Here is a 19,294-nt window from a genome sequence, read left to right as displayed (position 1 = left end):
GGGGTAAGTGTGGATAGTGTTTTTTTATTTTTATTTTTTACCGTACGCTTACGGTAAGCGTACGGTAAGCGTACTCGGCGAAATTGCCGAAAAAAAAATAAAACCGTTTTTGCTCTTGGGGGATGTTTGGGGACTCCCTCAACATGACTATGTGGGAGGGAGTTGTCAAAACAGCCCCGTAACATGTTTTTGGCCATCTTGTTTGATAAACAACACTCAGTGCGAGAGACAAAATGGCGGCCGCCGCTTCCTGGTTTCGGCCGATTCGAATGTTTACTAAGATCTAAGAGCCAATCAGAATCGCGCTCGCGCACGCCACTGTACGCTTACGGTAAGCGTACGGTAAGCGTACCGTAAGCGGGCTCAGATATATATATTGATTTAAAGGCTATTTTCTCAGAATCTACTGAACAGATTTACACCAAACCTACAAAAGGCACTTCCTTGACCTAGGGACTACCTCTCTGCCAAATTTCTAGTAATTCTGTTCAGCCGTTCGGGCTGTAGCTCGTTCTAAAGGTCCTATGGAAAAATGCATGGGAAAACCGCGTTTTGGGACCCCCCTTTTATCTCAGCCCCCGCTTGACGAATCCCCCCGAGACTTTCAGGGTAGGAGCGGAGCGTAGCGCCCCACCTATTTTGAGAAATTCGCGAGGATTCATCGACCGGCGCCAAAGTTATTCAAAATAGAATGTTGAGGTTTTCCTATGGAAAAGGGGTCCTAACTATAACTACCTACTGGCGACCGCCAGTAGGTAATATATATATATATATATATATATATATATATATATATATATATATATATATATATATACTTGAAGATGAAGGATCACAAGAAAACAACAGCCAGCCAGGGCAAAAATCTGGATCCCAAAGGATACAATGAGTCACAAAGAAATAAAATATCCAAGAAAGAAGTGACTCAAACAGATAGATTCACCAAAGAACAAAAATATATTTCCACTACAACGTTTCAGCTTCCGCCTTCCTCGGGTAAGTGTTGGCAGCCATCTTGGGATCAATATACATGATAGCACCTCATTATAAAGCATTGCAGTTAATAGAAGGTTTTAAGACTTTAGTTACATTATAAATCATTTGTTGATAGTACCATACTCATTTTAGGAATTGTGGTGTGTTCTAAGGTGATTTTACCATGTGAAAAAGCCTTCTGCTGGGATATCATGAATCATGTTTGAGAGAAAACTATTTTCTCATGCTTTTCCCACAGAGGTTTGGAAGGTAATCTATAAGCTAAACTGAGAGTATATTTTCTGTAAATTCACATTATCTTTTTCAGTCATGTGAGAATGAAGTCTGACATTCTCAGTAAAACATGTACATCCAACAAGGGCAGAGACTGTCAGTTGATTCCTTTGTGTTCTACTGCAGCTTCCCAGAGTGTTCTAAAGAACAACTAGAGCACTGACAAAAGTATGGCACACCTGAAGCCATCTTGATTGGAATAAAGTGGTAACACTTAAAATATTTAATTTGCAAAGGAACAACATGAGTGGTTCATTTTGCCATAGAAATTATGATTAGTGCTGCAGAAAGAAAAATTAGGGCACATTTTGACTTCTCAAATCCTCTTCTATTTCATTAAAAAATCTGACATGCAGACTGAAACATGCACTTTTAATACTAGCAGCAGACTTCCGTGGTGAGCAGTAGCTTTACTACAGTGATCTAATGAGCAACTAGAGTGCTAACATTCAGAATTTATGTCAAATGTGTGACACATCTGAATGCCTTCTTAATGTAATCAAAGTAAAAAACTGAAAGCATTTCCTACTGAGGAGACTGCAATAAATGAGGAAATTAGGAAACTTCATAACAAATAAGTCTCCCAAGATGGCCACCAGAGACAAAAGAGCCCAAATGTAGCACAAATATCACCCAGATGTAGCCCAAGTATAGAAATTTCAAACATAGGAAGGTGCACTCAGAGTTAAGTCCCAATAAACAAGTATATTCCCCCAAAAATGTTTTCTCTTCTTTTATTTAAGAGACAGCAAACCGCCAATGCGTTTCGTTCCCTTTGCCACAGGAACTTCTTCAGGGCTAAGAGTCAAGTAAGGTTGCCAAATAGTCTGACCAAGATGCGTACACGACTCACAAGTTCCAGTAAAGTGATCTAATAAGCAACTAGAGTGCGAACATTCAGAATTTATGGCAAATGTGTGACATATCTGAATACCTTCCTGATGGAATCAAAGTAAACAAGCATTGGCATAGCCAATAGGTCTCGCCTTTGGGACCTTATAAGTGTTTAGTTATGCAGCACAATATCCTTGGTGCAACAACATTAACTGTTGCATGGCTAAGCACTTATAAGGTCCCAAAGGCGAGACCTATTGGCTATGCCAATGCTTCTTTTTTTCCGAGCTGAACTTTGGCGAAGATGCTTTACGCTTCAAGCCAACCTACGGTCCAGCAGCCATTCTCGAGCAATGTTTCCACTTCCAGCCCTGTGGCTGGGCGCGACACTTAAACGATGATGCTTTTTGACTGAGCTCTGCTGGAGAAATGTCTTTAGCATTATTAGCCCAGTTTCCACTTTCACCATGAACACGGCTCCTGGACTCGGGAATGTGACGCAGCTGCGGCCCCTCCTGGGCAGGGCCGGACACAAGCCGTCTTTCCGTTCACCCACAACCGAGCACAGGGGGCAATGCAGGGGCAGGATCGCATTGGGGCGTCAGTGCGCTACAGTAGGTTTGTGGATCTGCGCGGGAGGACGTGAAAAGCTCCCAGCATTTCCTAACGAAATACCGGTCTGACAAACAGCATACACATTCCATGCTTATGGCCAGAATAGGAGCAGGCTTTTAAGGGGAAATATATAGCACAGTCAATCAATTAAACACACAAGACCTATGCTCTTACGAATTCCAATCTAGCAGGGAAATTAAGAGGCATGCGAGGCCTCCTTTGGGTCTAATATTTCGAGTCATTGAGCTGGGAAGGGTCAACTCTTCCGAGTTTAATCTACGTGTATCATTGGTTTAGTTTCAATGAACGCGCGCCTCAGCAGCACGACAGGGAGAAAAGGTGAACGTCAGGGCACAGGGATAGGCACTGGGATACAAGACACTGCCACTGAAGGAACATTTTCAAAGAACTTCCAGCTACTGATGCAGATGCAAACGCAAAGAGTGATGAGCATCGTCCCAAGTTCGCACATGGTGTGCAGCTCTTCATGAAGCACCACATTATGTGGGCGCAGGCTTACTGATCTAACCCACAGCCGAGCTCACTGATGGATTGTTATTCAGCTGCTCACTGCATACATCTATTGTAATCAATTGCTCGTAAATGCACATCGGCGGTCACCGAAATTAATTTAAACTGCCTTCCTTTTCTTAAGTCATGGAAACAGCTGTATTTGTGTTCATAGTTTTTCAAAAATGTCTGTAATTCATTTCAAACAAACAACGTTTTCGGCAAAACTGCACACACGCGTCGGGCGACTGTTTTTTCAGGAACATATATTTCCCGAAGAGATATTTACCAACGCGTGTAAGAGCGTAAAAGTGAGGGTTTCAGAATATTGCTCGTACGGATTACTCGAAACATGCATTTCAAACTCAAACTTTAGCAGCCATTTGTCAGAATTACTCTCTTCCCCGTGCCTCCATACAAGATGTGTCATCGTGCATCTTGCGTTTCATTGTGCATGGGGCAGTTCTCTGGTTCACACGCCACCAGTTTACCAACTGAAGCAGCAACCAGTGCCTGTGCGCTTATCCCCAATGCCATTTCAGGAACAAGGCACTTTGCGGCATCCGTAGATGTGCTTGATGAAAGAAACGCTAAAAACAGACCAGGTGGTCAGTTGGCATAAATAACTCTTTCCTCTCTTTACATTGTCAATCCGACGTTTAAAATCCACTTGACCACACACAGGCGCAACACCGCTTCTACAATAACAACAAAAACATGTTGAATATAAACAGTAACTTCGTAACAAAGGGGCCCTTGCACAGAATGGGCGCAGAGAGTGTGAGCCACTATTTCATAGGGCGTAAAGAAGCAATATCAGGGCCAACACAGACATTATTTCCGTGCCTGACAGCATGTTGCCTTTCAGCAAAGCAGGCGTTGTGTCAAAAGCTACCACTACCAAGAACTCCGCGCCCTCCGACGACTTCAGAAATTATAGCTCTAAGATCATTCATGTGTTATTTCATTCTTGCACCTGGAGTCAATATTTTCAAATCATGTAGGAAGAGTTGCACTCTAGTTGAGGATAAGAAACGGCATTTTTCCTGCTGTGTATATATGACACAATAGAATACCCTGAATCAAATATCAGATGTGTCCTGTAAATGTAAAATGCACATAATTCTTGAATGAGTTGACCTTTTCTCAGATAGCTTTTGGGGGGCACGCACAGCGTTCGCCACAATGGCTAATGGTGTTTATATTTGAAGGCGAAGCTGAGAAACTCAAGTGTTCCATTAAACTTCTTGAGGGTGTAGTAGGGTGTCCTGTCAAGGTGACGTCACGTCCGAACGGACTCCTGTGTCCGGTATTGGATGTTTGTGAGAATTGCAAAGCTTGTTTGGACATGACCCTAGGACTGAGTGCTCATGGCAACCGAGGGTAATGATGGTGCAGACAAAAGGGATCAAGGCACCAGAGATCAGGGAAAGCAGCCCAGTCTTGCTGGCCGCTGAGGAAAAGGCTTCTGGAATTTGAACTCGAACAGCAATCTATCGGCAACGACAAGTTTGGAGCTAAAAAAAAAAAGGAGCAGAAAACAGGACGGAAGGAAAACGAAACAAGTATTGGTCGCGGGGAATGCAAAGATGGAGGCTGCAGCGGGAGAGAGAGGCAGAGGGAGTTGTGTGCGCGTGCGCCGGCCAACACGCGAGTGGTGCGCTCACAGCAGCGCCCAAAGTGAAAGTATTTGCACGTTCACGCGAGCGTGAACGCAAGCATTAGGTCAGCAAAAGGAAGCACTTTTAAAATCCTCTTACAAAAGTCGAGCAACAGCGCATGCGCTGCTGTAGGCTCGACCTAAAAACTGAAGGCATTTCCTACTGAGGAGACTGCAGTAAATGAGGAAATTAAGAAACTTCATAACAAATAAATCTCCCTGGATGGCCACCAGAGACAAAAGAGCCCAAATGCAGCACAAATATCACCCAGATGTAGCCCACACGTAGCCCAATGACAGAAGTGTGCAAAACACTGTTTTTTTTTGTGTTTTTGCAGTTTTATATAGTGCAGACTTGTCAGGGATTGGGGTGCTTTACATGAGCATTGGTTACATCACAGAAGAACAAATTAATGTTGGTTGTAGACATGGGGAGATTAAGTGATTTGACCAGAATCACAGAATGCCGAGTAGAAGCAGAAACTCCAACCTGGTTCCCCAGTTGCAAAGTCTACAGCTCTGGAAGTAACACCACATACTCTCCACTAAGTGCAACATTTAATCAAGTGGTCAACTGGATAAAACAATATAAAGATAACAAATAATTTAAAAGTGCTTTGTCGCTATTTGAAAACTCAGAAAATATGTCCTCATTTTAGTTTTTTAGAGCACTAACCATAATTTTGATGCAAATAAGACCCTCTGATATATGTAATTTCTAAAGGAAATGCTCTAGGTATTACAGTTTTGATTACATCAAGATGACGTCAGGCGTTCCACACTTTTGTAATAAATAGAATGTCAGCAATCTAGTTGTTCATTAGGATACTGTTGAGAGGCAGAGGCCAGGGGCACGGGCTCTGAAAATTGAAGGCAGGTAGGAGGGTGCAGAGGCAACAACTTGACCACACTGGGCAGGCAGGAAGGGCAGTGGCAGCACAACCGACTATGGAGGGCAATGGAAAGTGGGGCAGGGGCAACAAACCAACAATACAGGACTGGCAGGAGAGGCTGTGGCAATATAATAGACCATTGTGGGCAGAAGGAAGAGGCAGTGGTAGTACAACCATACATGCCAACAGACCCGATTCAGCCAGGAAACGTCCAATGTTTTAAATCTCAAATGAGCTTTATTTGATCTGTCTCCTGTCTACAATCTCCTCTTTTTCAATGTAACTCAAAGGGGAAAATCAATACCCCTGTTGTTTTTCAAGATCTCCCTCTTACCAAGCTCAAAATGTTCGCATGTATGGTACATTGGATCATGGAAGGCAAGAGGAATTGGGGTAGGGACATGGACTTGGATAACAGAGGATAGGAGGGACATGGAGAGGTGCACCAAACTGACCCTACAGGGCAGGCATCAGGGTTTACAGCAGCACAAGAACAGAGGGGAAAGAGGCAATGGTAGCTAGCTGACCATAATGGACAGACAGGATAGAAAGCTGCAGCATAACAGACCATAAAGGGCAGGAGGGACGGATCAGGGGCGTTACAATGGAACAGACAAGCCAGGAGGGAGGGAATAGGGGTCTGCACATGGAAACAGAGGGCTGGGGGCAAGAGGGCAGGGCAGGAGCAGCAAGATGATCATGGAGGTCAGGCAGGATGGGCACTAGAAGCAAGACACACCATGGAGAGCAACAGTGAGACTATGATGGCATACACACAGACCATGGAGGGAAGGTGGAAGGGGGTCAGGGGCAGCTAGCTAAAAAGTTGTAAAAAGGGGCGTGGCCTCTGAACACCTCTCTGCAACGCAGCTCTCTTGCACATACTGGAGGTACCTGGTGGGCTAGTTGGCCCCCAGGGACCCTCAGGATTGAGGAGGAATTAATTCTCCAACTTAAAACGCACCACAGGGCGTGTTTGCAGACATGTCACCTCAGGCCACGCCCCCTTCCTTCACCATTGTGCAAGCGGCCCCCGTGGCGAGTTGTAAGTTGGGGAATTAATTTTCTTTCAATACTGAGGGTCCCTGAGGACCAGCTAGACCAACAGGTATCTCTAGTATGCGCCAGGGAGCTGCGTTGCAGACAGGTGTTGAGGCCACGCCCCTTTTTACACCTCTCTGCAACGTAGCTCTGTGATGCTTACTGGAGGTACCTAGTGGGCTAGTTTGACCCTAGAGACCCTTAGGATTAAAGGGGACTTAATCTCTCAACTTAGAACGGCCACAGGGTGCATTTACACAGTGGTGAAGGGAGGGGACAGGGCCTGAGGTGACGGGTGCAAACACGCACTGTGGCGCGTTTTAAGTTGGGGAAATAATTCAGCTTCAATCCTGAGGCCCCCTGGGGGCTATCTAGCCCACCAGGTGCTTCCAGTAAGCGCCACTGCGCTGCGTTGCAGAGAGGTAGTCCAGGCCGTGCCACTTTTTACACCTCTCTGCAACGCAGCTCTATGGCGCTTACTGGAGGTACCTAGTGAGCTAGTTGGACCCTAGGGACCCTCAGGATTCAAATGAACTTAATCTCCCAACTTAAAGCGGCCACAGGGCGTGTTTACACAGTGGTAAAGGGAGGGGATGGGGCCTGAGGTGACGTGTGCAAACACGCCCTGTGGCGTGTTTGAAGTTGGGGAAATAATTCCCCTTCAATCCTGAGGGCTCCGGGGACCAACTAGCCCACCAGGTGCTTCCAGTAAGCACCACTGCACTGCGTTGTTTGCACACATATCACCTTAGGCCCCCCCCCCCCCCTTCCCTTCATCAGTGTGAAAACGCACCCCGTGGCGCATTTTGAGAGGTAGTTTTAATCCCCCTGCCCTATTATATACTAGGGGCTTACAGAGGAGGTCATGCTAATCACAAGGATACCCCAACGCATAGTGTTCCCTAGTGTATGTAGGTGTTTTCATTGTATTCTAAGTGTCTTTTAGCATAGCACTGGCTCTAGGACTGGTTAGTTACCACCTGTACCCGTCTGAAAAAGTTGAGGGTACAGGATGATTTTGAAACAAGGCTTCTTTCTGCTCCTCTGTTTGTTCTTTCTGCACGTCTTCCTTCTTCCTGCACTTTTCTTCGTCTTTGAGGGCTTCTGTTGCTTCTTTCTGCATTTCTTATTTTTCTTTCTGTGTGTTTTTTCTTCTTTCTTCACATGTCCTAACACTGTAGGCATAGTTAGAAACTAGCATTTAAAACACCTTAGAATTTAACTGAAAAAAACATATGTTTCAGGCAAGCTAAAGTTTGAAATTAGCATTTAAAAAACCATTGAAATTCACTGAAAAAACCATAGGTTTCAGGCAAGTTATAGTTGGGAATTAGCATTTAAAAAACCTTGAAAATTCACTGAAAAAACCATAGGTTTCAGGGGCGTTATAGTTAGCTGGACATTTCGCTCGTACAAAACCATTGAAATTCCCACGTTATAGTTAGTTCAGCTAACTATAACTCGCGCACCCGCAATGCACTGCTGATGACGTCCCATATTACATCACTCATGACATGGTCAGTGACATCACTCATGACATCACTGATGACATCTCAAATGACATCACTGATGACATCATCCTTGTGATAGAGTGGCAGACCTCCTCTCACCCTAATATAACCTTTGATACACACATACAAAAATAGAAACTAAAATTTGCAAAACAATGGACATACCAAAACCAGTTACAACAACCAATTCAGTAATTCTAAGATCTACATACACATCCACTCATTCACCAACAGTCCTATATAGTCACTCAAATATGTACTCACTCATCATATGTACTCATACACCTATACATCCTGTTACACACCGCCACTCATCCATAGAGTTACTCACACACATAGTCACTCATGCTAATAAAGAATCAAACATCCATTTACTTGCATATACAGTTATACACACACCACCACACTTACTTCTACAGAAACTTACACATACTTACTCTTTTGAACAATCACTTATAGAAACACATACTTATTCATACAGGAACTCTTCCAATCTCTCACTCTCACATATACTCACTTATATACACCAATACTCACATATACTAGTTTAAAATATATGTAGTTACTAATAAAGACACTATTGAGACAGTCATTCACTCACTAATACACCCATACACACACACACACTCATCCACCCATACAGTCCTGCACACATACTGTCTTCAACACATACAAATAGTGACTCATTCATTCATGCATGTATGCACTAAGTAATATCCCCCACTGAACCATACAGACACTCAGACACTCATACTGATACTCGAAAAACCAAGTAATAACCCATATAGACACTCCTGTAGCCACTCACCAACCCATGCAGCCACTTATACACAAAGTGAGAGACTGATACAGATATTTATATATATAAACATTACTCACTAACCCATGTATTCACTAAGATACACTTAATCAGTCAGTTATACAATCAATTTTTCATTAAAAAAAATCATCCATTTAGACACCATTTAGACACCATTTATTCTTCCATCGACCTTGAGATATACATATATAAAACTTATTTAATTTTCAGAAAAACACACATTCACTGGATGATGTCATCAGGGATGTCATGAGTGATGTCATCAGTGATCTCATGAGTGATGTCACTGACCATGTCATGAGTGATGTAATATGTGATGTCATCAGCAGTGCATTACGGGCGCGCAAGTTATAGTTAGCTGAACTAACTATAACGTGGGAATTTCAGTGGTTTTGTACGAGCGAAATGTCCAGCTAACTATAACGCCCCTGAAACCTATGTTTTTTTTTGTGAATTTCTAAGTTTTTTAAAATGCTAATTCCTAACTATAACTTGCCTGAAACCTATGGTTTTTTCAGTGAATATATATATATATATATCTCCATCTCCAATAAGGCACACACCCTGAGTGTTTCGACAGTAAAACTGTCTTGGTGACCAAGGCAGTTTTAATGTCAACACGCGTAACGACAGAGGCATAAACCGGCACTAGCAAACATCTCCTGAGTGTGCGCCTTATTAGACTTTGATGTGTGGCATTATGTCCTGTTTTGTTCCACCGGGTTCGCGCACCACCTGACTACGGGCCAGGGATCCTAGTAGGAACTTCCTTTGGATATATATATCGTGCTGATTGAAAGACAAGTAACAGGCAAGTTTGAAACGAATGTGAGAACCATGTCTGGAATGGGAGCAGTATTTCCTTAACATTGACTGAAACTGAATGTCTTTGCCACGAGTGGAATTATATCCTGTGTTTATCTGCACAAGAATTATGGAAAATTATCACTGTCTGCATACCATAATACATGTTAAGAACCTCATGACATTTGAGTGACTGCCACTTTAAATTGAACACCATATATGCGCCCTAGTCCTTCTTTCCTGTTTTTCAGCCACGCTTTCAAAATCCGACGAATTCTCAAGCATGGTGTGCATATGATTAAGGCTCATTGGAGCCGAAAAGCGCAATGCCATTGATTTTGCCTGGAATAAAGAAATGTTTCTAAGAGCACGTCTGGAGGGCCTGTTTGTGCAGCACCGAAAAGTGCATGTCTCCTCGTTTGATATATATATATATATATCTCCTTCAACACCGTATCCCACCACACATCGAAAGACTCCACGACATCGGCATCCAAGGGGGGAGGGCATCAGATGGATCATTTCCTTCCTCACCGGAAGAACCCAGAGGAACTACCTTTCACCTCTGAACCCAAGGAGATTACCTGCAGTGTCCACCCAGGGCTCAGCCCCATGCTCTTTAACACATACATGACCCCGCTTGCCAACCTCGTCAGATCCCACGGTCTCAACGTAATTTCCTACGCAGACGACACCCTACTCATCCTCTCACTCACCGACGGCCCCACCACCACCAGAGCCATCTTCCACAGATGCATGTCAAATGTCGCCGACTGGATGAAGAGCAACTGCCTGCAGCTGAACACAGGCAAGACAAAAGTACTGATCTTTGGCAACAGCAGCAACACATTGAACTACTCCTGGTGGACTTCAGACCTAGGACCCACACCCACTCCCTCCGACCACGCCAGAAACCTCGGAATCATCACCATGAAATCACAGATCAACGCCGTCTCCTCCGCCTGCTTCCTCACTCTGCACATGCTACAAAAGATCTTCAAGTGGCTACCCCTACACACGAGAAGCACCATGACTTAGGCCCTCATCACCAGCCGACTGGACTACGGCAACTCCCTCTACATAGGAAGCGCCGCACACCTCCTACAAAAACTTCAAACCGTACAGAACGCCGCAGCCAGACTCATCCTTGGCCTTCCCCAACAAACCCACATCACACACCACCTCAGTCAATTCCACTGCCTCCCTGTACAGAAGAGATGCCATTTCAAGCTGCTGACCCACGAACACAAGGCTCTATACAACCAAGGACCTGCATACATTAAAGACTGCCTGGACTTCACCAACCGTAGAGAAGACTACGCTCCGCCTCCTTTTCACTTGCCCATACTCCCCACATCTACCGTAGCAGAAGTGGAGGACGCTTCTCCTTCCCCAATGCGGCAAAGACCTGAAACAGCCTCCCTACGCACCTCTTGACCATCACCTCACTTCTAGAATTCCGAATGGCCCTCAAGACCTGGCTGCTCGAATAAGCCTCCAGTACTGCAAGCGCCTGGATACCCTATCAAGGATTAGCCCATGCTTTATAAATATTGATTGATTGGTGTGTATGTATATTTAATCATTACTTTATACTTACCATGTATATAGGTCACTGCATAGTTTTCATAATAGTTATTTGATTTGATGCTCATGGGTTTCTATTTATTTTATTTAGCTATGACAGTATGTAAATTTTATCAAAACAATTGTATCTATGAGTGCTGTACTATTAAAATATTGAGGAAAACATAAAAATAAATATATAAATAAACAATTATAAAAATACACAAATTTAGCTTTTTCGCACAGCAGTATCGGAAAGTCTGAATTTCTAACTATCCATATTTGCACATATGGAACTTCATGCAATACAATTTCATATCTCTTTATTATTCTCCTTATACATGTATGCCCTTTCTATGTAATTATGTAGCTATATATTTATAACTTTTGTCCTACCATAGTAATAAATACATAAATAAATAAAAAAAGACTTCAACTCCCTTCTATGCACTACTGTCTCATCCTAATCCTCTCTCAATATATCCACTACTTCCACTCTGACTCACCCCAGACCTCATTCTACTACTATGTTCTCCAAAATAACACTTCCTAGACTCTTCCTTCCTCTATTCTATTCAATGAAACTAACAGACTTGCATGTCCACCGCACAAATTAATTATTTATATTTCCCTATACCTAAGCCGCCACTAATCCTTGGGCTCCAGAGTAGCGTGCTACTCACCAAAAAGCACTTCAACGCCTCTGGGTAGTAAGCGCTATATAAACACAGTTACAAGTATATGTTCTATAAAAGGTTTTTTAAACAAGGTCCTTTTGTTTATGATATTACTCATTGGTGGTTTCTGGAAGTTTTTAGCTGACTATGAATAAACTTCACAAGACAGTATCTGACTGCGGAAAGCCTCTTTCCTTTAGAATATGCTGATCAAGTCTCGGAAGCTAGCGGTGGTCGAGTTGGAGAGGCGCAGTAAGGCCCTGGAGGAGGCCAACAAGGGCCTGGTAGAAACTATAGAGGCCCAAGATGCAAGTGCTGCAGCCGAGGCCACAAGTCTACTTCAGCAGTATGACCGGTTTGGGGTGAGTAGTACCGTGAAGTGCATTGATTGCAGATTATTGAATACTACGTGAAGTCACTTTAAGTAGATTACATAAGCAATCTGTTATTCATTCCTACTAAATGTAACTTTAATGCTGCCATCTAACAAGTAGTGGGGTGGAATTTTGGAAATAAAATCGGAAAAATGCATTTTGTAGAGGGTTTTGGATATAGAATCTGAGAATATAGCTAAGCACGCTAAATCTTCTTAACTCCATTAAAACAAATCACATTAATACAAATCTGTTTTAATTGCTTTTCAGGGTAATGCACTCTAAATTTCTCTGTTTCAGAGAAATTAATCAAGACTAAAAGAACCTAGTTAGAGTAATTATCTGCTTCACTATTTTGGTTAGTAGTCTGGGCGAGGGAATACTTAGGTGCGTTAAGTAAGCCTAGGCCTGGCCTGATTTTTGACTGCATTATGTGATCCATTCATGATTAGGACTCAAACAGTTAGACCCTTGTTTCTGCTTACAGATAGAGAAGTCCTTGGATGGGTGAATGGAGGATATGCAGTATTACACTATACTTTGAGAAATACTGATAGTACAGTGTCCACTTTTCTACTTACAGGAACGTTAATATTAAGAGGTTCTGTATAGATTGGCGGGTGCAACAGCAAATGTGGTTCCCCTTGATCCCTACAGGATAGTAGCTGAGAAGCTCTTTATTTCTGACCACCAAGCTGAAAGAGTGGGAAATCCAGTTTCTGCCTCCTCCAGAATTGGAATTGAGAAGCATTCCCAAGGGAAGCAATGTTTCAACTTCTATGTTCTCATTCCATCATGGTGCACAGCCATAAAAACCCACACAAGACTTCACGAGCAGAAGAGTAGATTAGGTTTTACTTAACAATTTACACTGTTGGCCTTTAGGCAAAGAAATACACAATTGCAGCGTTCACACAAACAGCTAATTAAAAAGTAAACTCTCCAATAAAGGTGCCATTCTGGCTAGTAAGTAATCCATGTAACAGCATGGGAAGCGGATGTTATTGGAAAATAGCTAGAAAATGGCGGAATTGTCCTGCTTTCCAAATATGTCTTGATAGTGAGCCACGTGCAGTGTTGTTTTCAGGTTGTCCAGGCTATTTGCTCTACCCATATAGACTTGTGTGTTCCCCGGGGATCCATTTACAGACGCCTCACAGTTCAAGCCAGACAGGTTGCCTCGATGCTCTAGGTGAGCCTTTCTGCTTGAGCCCATCATGCCATAGTGCTATGATGTACTTGCTTGGAAGTACTGCAGGCATATTTTCCATGTATCAACTGAAAAGTGGATCATTGTTCTTTTTACCGCACTGATGGAGTCTTTTTGTAGCGCTCTCAAATTCTTTTAAAATTCAGGAGCTGTATCTTTTTTCTTGCTTTTGCATGGTGTTGATAAATTAGCATTTAATTTTTTTAGTTCTAGGACCGAAGGGTTATCGCTGAATCCCACCAAAATAAGAGACTGCATCGTGCGGGATAGTCCGCACCTGCAGATGTCAGTTTTGGGACTTGCTTATTGAAAACACTTCTTTCAATGCCAGGTGGACAAGTTACTCGAAGCCTATGTTAGCTCTCTTAGTTCTAAAAAGGATTTGTCTTCCCCTCATCAGTGGCGGCACATAATCTGCCAATTTGTTAGTGCCACTAGTATTTTCTTCTACATTAAGGGCCTGTAGATTGTGTCTTAAGTATGCAAACTTCGTGGGGGTGTCTCGCTCTCAGGTGCTTTGCCCAGGGATAGCGTGCAAGATTGTCTGCTTTAGACATGCTGGTTTCATTTAAATCTAGTTCTTCTGTACTGGTTAATGCCCAGAGGTACCGGATACACCAGTGGTCAGAGAAGCATTCAGGAAGCTCATGGGAAATTAATCCTGTGTCTTTGAAATCCCTTTTAGCTCACTTCCTAATGGGCTGCCAGACCAGCAAATAATGTACTTCAATTCCATGTGCTTAGTGCAAGATCATCTCAAGGGAGGTGCTTTTCCCTCTCGAACATTGCATTTTTGAAAGCACATTACCCCTCAACCTTACAGTCCCCTACAACCACTTTGCTTTGAGCATGGAGACTTTCCTTTTCCACAGCAGTTAAAGTTCCAGAATGTACGGTTCCCCTCTGTTTGTTTAATCATTTTCAGGCCACATATGTTGCAAGCGTTGACCTCTGCCAGTAGACCTAAGATGAAGGAAAGAACACTCTGTAATTTGTTTTTTTTTCTAACTATTCCAAATTAGTTATGAGTCTGCCTCTTTTCACATCCCATATCTGCCACAGGGAGCTTGGTATTTAATGTATTTAATTTTGTTCCTCATTTTGTTTTTAATGCAGATACTACATACTTGATCACCTCCATGCATGTGCCTGTAAATTGGAGGAAGCAAGAGGATCAGGGAAAAGCTTTATAGAGGGCCTTAAGGGCCTTCCTGAAAGCTGCAGCATTGGAAGTGCTTTAATGTGAGGACATTGGTTCCAAACTTGTAGTTAGATGACTTGAATGTGTCCCCTGAGAAAAGACATGTTAGATAATGGAGGAGGATGTGGGGGACAAATCCTATAAGGGTGGTGAGTGGAAGATTCTCTTCAGATGATCTACTCCATTTGACATACTGTGTCAATACCTCAGTGGCAGAGACTTTGTACTTCACATTATAGGGACTTGAGAGGATGTGGCAGGTGCAGATTGACTACAAACTATTTACTCCAATTAGCAAACTATAGTAACTTGCGAAAAACGCAAAAAGAAGCATCAATGTCAGTGATTAGTCTTTGGAATAATGGACTGGCAGCAATATGGCTGGAGGCAGGACTAAATGTTGTGACACCAGATATAGAAGTAGAGAATTGTGGATCCCTTAACACACTTCCAGCAGTCCTTTATTGCCACATCACACATCTGTCCTAGTTAATTATAAAGAACATATGGACTGTTCTGCTTCTTTTCGCTAAGTCATGAAAAAAATCAAAAACTTGAAACAAAGATTGTCGATCAACCAGGCCCATACGATTTGCCTCTGCAGACAACTCTAAAGATGAACAAGGGTGAAGACCAGGTCAGCTTGGTAACCGTACAGTAGTATGGAGCACACACCAAAAGAAAGTGAGCAAGACTCTGAATATGATTCAGAGGAAGCTTACTATGTGGCCAGTAAATAAAATAAGTGGATCATATTTTGGGAAAAAATTATAATTGCGCTCTGGCCCATCTTGCCAGTGACTAACCTCGGTCCCTTCTATACCTAGCAACATAGATCGTTGATAAATTAGCCTCAAGAAGATAACAAATTGATCTTTAGAAGCAAAAAATAATTTTGTCCATACAGCTGGGTTTCAAAATGGCACAGAAATAATGGAACTGTGCCTCAAGCACAACATAAAATCCGTAATAATCTAAAATGCAGCTCACTTGCTTTCGATAGCCGATGCAGTACTTCCCTTATGCCACTGGAGCACTTTGCATCAGACCTACAGCAATCAATTTTTCTTGTGGTCCGAAGCTACTCCACTGATTTAATACTAGGATCACAGGCTTACAAAAGAGTGATGTTGGTATGGAGGAGGGGGCAGAGTTGGGTTCAAGTGTGGCCTGGTGGAGGAATGACGCGAGCTTCCTTCTTGGGCTACCGATATGGGAAGTGATTAACACGTCTCAGGAGAGGTTTTTCTGTCAGGTCTCTAGAGCCTCAATGTAGAGGACTTGTTTCATTATGTGGTAGATGATTTTGAGGAGAATCCTTTTTTATTTGGGTATGGGTCTGGATGTGTCGTGAATATTGTTAGACCTGCCAGCCTTAGGGTGGTCTTTCCCCAAATGTTTTTCCCTGCTTGCCTCCAATTTTGCTGAATTCTGTTTGTGGGCCTTAGGACTCTGAGCACTTTACCACTACTAACCAGTGCTAAAGTGCATGTTTTTCTCCCCTAAAAGATGGTTTAATTGAGTTATCCATAATGGGCATATTTAATGTATCTGTAAGTCAAAGTAGAGTGCACTACATGTGCCCAGGGCCTGTAAATTAAATGCTACTGGTTGGCTTGCAGCACTGATTGTGTCACCCATACAAGTAGCACTTTAAACATGTCTCAGGCCTGCCATTGCCGAGCCTGTGTGTGCAGTTTACACTGCCATGTTGACTTGGCATTTAAAACCCTGTGCTAAGCCTTCAACTCCCCTTTTATTGCATATACATCACCACTAAGGAAGGTCATAGGTAGCCCATAGGACAGGGCGCTGTGTAATCAAAAAGTAGGAAATGTACTTTTAAGTTTTGCATTTCCTGATAGTGAAAAACACCCAAATTTGTTTTTCACTAATATGAGGCCTACCCCTCTCATAGGTTATTTTATTTATTTATTTCAATTTATTTTTTTAGTTTTGTTTAGCACGAACTTGACCCAAGGGTATCGGGGCACTTTACAGAGTTTGCACAGAAAATCTACAAAGAATACATATGAGGAGAAAAATAGAAGGCATACTAGGTTAAAAAAAAATACAATAGATAGTAGACTTACAAGGTAAATATGTACCTGTATAAGTTTGCACAGAATATTTATAAAGAATACATATGAGGAGAAAAATAGTAGGCATACAGGGTAAAAAATCTACAATAGATAGAAGGCATAGAAGGTAAAAATATACTCATAAAAATATATAATAGATGTTGTCATGGCTGGATGAAACAGTTCTGAGGTAGGGATGGTAGGTTATTTCATAGGTAGTAGGAATAGATGCAGTTATTTTCAGACGTAGTGGAGTTCAGGCTCTAAGATGGTGGAAGGGGGAAGTGTATCACGGGAAGTTTATTATTTTAGGAGGGAGAGTTCAGGTATTTGTTAAGAAGAAGTAATGTAAGTTTTTTTTTCTGAAGTGTAGTAATGATTGGTTGTCACGTAGATCCTGTGGATGAGCATTACAAATTCTACGTGCATTCCCAGAAAACAAGCTGCTGAGTGATTTTTCATTCTTAACTTGAATGGAATCAGGAGTAAAGTGTTTGAACTTCGCAAAGGCCTCTTTCGGCCAGCGTATGATAACTTGTTTGCAAAAGGTAGATTGTCTTTTCAGTGTAGAGAGCTTTGTCGGTAATGCAGGCCGTTTCGAATATACTTCTTGCTTCGATTGGTGGCCATTTGAGTTCCTTAAGTGTGGGAGTGATGTGATCATATCAACTCTCCCCAGAGAGGAGTCTAGCCGCTGCATTGAGTGGATTTCATTGGGATGAGGTGGCTTTTTGGGGTACTAGTGATCGTTGTGTTACCATACTCCAGCTTGGAGAGGACTAGGGATTGCACTACAGTCTTTAGATCTTCAGAGGGCATGAAGGGTTTTATTTTTTTCTAGGTGTTTCAGCATGTAGGAGGCAATTTTTGTTGAGGCATTGACATGGTCTTTCTTTTTCCCGGTTTTTGTCTAGTGTAATCCCTAGTGATTTAACAGAGTTGGAGATCGATAGTTTACAGTTTAAAGCAGCTAGGTTGTCTAGCCAGTTATGAACAAGATAGGATTGTCCTTTTGGTTGAATGAGGAGGAGTTCGGTTTTGTTGGGGGTTAAGCTTTAAGGTGTTGGGGTTAAGCTGTAAGTGGTTGTTGGCTATCCAGGATTGTACCATGGAGAGAGTGTTGTTTAGGTGCTGGATGTCTTTAGATGACGAGTTTTTATGTAGGGTTGGGTGTCATCTGCATAGAGATGGTAGGCAATTCTGGCTTGTTTCAGGATCGTTGTAAGAAGTTACATTTATAGGTTGAACAAGGTAGGGGACAGGAATGATCCTTGGGGAACTCCTGGTGGGACTAATGTTGCAAGTGAGGTGGAACTGTTTAGTTTGTTTAGGTGAGAGCTATGGTTGAGATATCAGGAAAACCCCTGAAGGGCAGTACCAATGATTCCTGCACATTGTGAGAGAGTGTTTAGGAGCATGTTGTGGTTTACTGTATCAAAGGCCGCTGTGAGGTCCAGGAGGATTAAGAGGCAGGCCTGACCATAATCTAGAGATCTGTGTAGGTCATCCGTGATGTTCAGGATTGCAGTCTCTGTACTGCAGCCTTTCCTGAGCCCAGATTGGAAGATATTACGTAGATTGAATTTTTCAATGTGGTTGTTTAGTTGAGAGGACACATTTTTCAATAGTTTTAGCAAGGAGAGGTCTGTAATTATTGAGGTCATTTAGGTCCGCGTCTGGCTTTTTGATGAGGGGTGTGACTTGGCCGAGTTTAAGAGAGGCCAGCATAAGGTCGCTGGATAAGGAGGAGTTAATGATTTTGGTCCATATTGGGGAAATTATGTGTCTGAGATGTTTGACAAGAAAGGAGGCAAGAGAGTATTTTGATGATTTATTCTTCAAAGGTATTTTCAAATTTGGTCCAGTTTGCATTGATTTTCAGTTGTATATGATTGTGGTCGGTAGTCTGGCTCAATGAGGAGGTGGGCTTGGGGAGTGAGGGGGGACCACTAATGGTTGGAGGTGTGGTAGACGTGGAACCATGTTTGGGAGGAGGGGCATCCTATGGTGAGGGGAGAAGCAGTGGAAGGGTCTAGTGAGCGTTCAGTGTTTATCACTTTTTCAGAAAATAATTTGGAAATTCTTTCCACATTTAACAGACTCAACAGTTGGATGTTTCAGGAAAGAGGAGGTTTGATGATGTTGAAAAGGTTTTTGGGTCTGTTTCTAGAGTTGTTGAGTGGGGCTTGGAAGAAAGCTGATTTGTCTCTGTAGATATGTTTTTTGTA

The 19,294-nt window shown here is 42.6% G+C and overlaps 1 protein-coding gene across 2 annotated transcripts in view; it reads left to right on the top strand.

The window, feature by feature from the left end:
* C7H20orf96 (chromosome 7 C20orf96 homolog) overlaps positions 1-19,294 on the top strand; it is a 126,227-nt gene that overhangs the window by 82,807 nt on the left and 24,126 nt on the right. For both annotated transcript variants that reach the window (XM_085619541.1, XM_085619540.1), the window contains exon 5: positions 12,401-12,562. In XM_085619541.1, the coding sequence (XP_085475667.1) occupies positions 12,401-12,562 (162 nt within the window). The remainder of the gene's footprint in view (positions 1-12,400; positions 12,563-19,294) is intronic.

This window comes from Triturus cristatus, chromosome 7, assembly GCF_964204655.1.
Source record: "Triturus cristatus chromosome 7, aTriCri1.1, whole genome shotgun sequence".
Taxonomy (NCBI): domain Eukaryota; kingdom Metazoa; phylum Chordata; class Amphibia; order Caudata; family Salamandridae; genus Triturus; species Triturus cristatus.
Note: the sequence above shows the minus strand (reverse complement) of the source record. Positions and strands in the feature narration are given on the sequence as shown.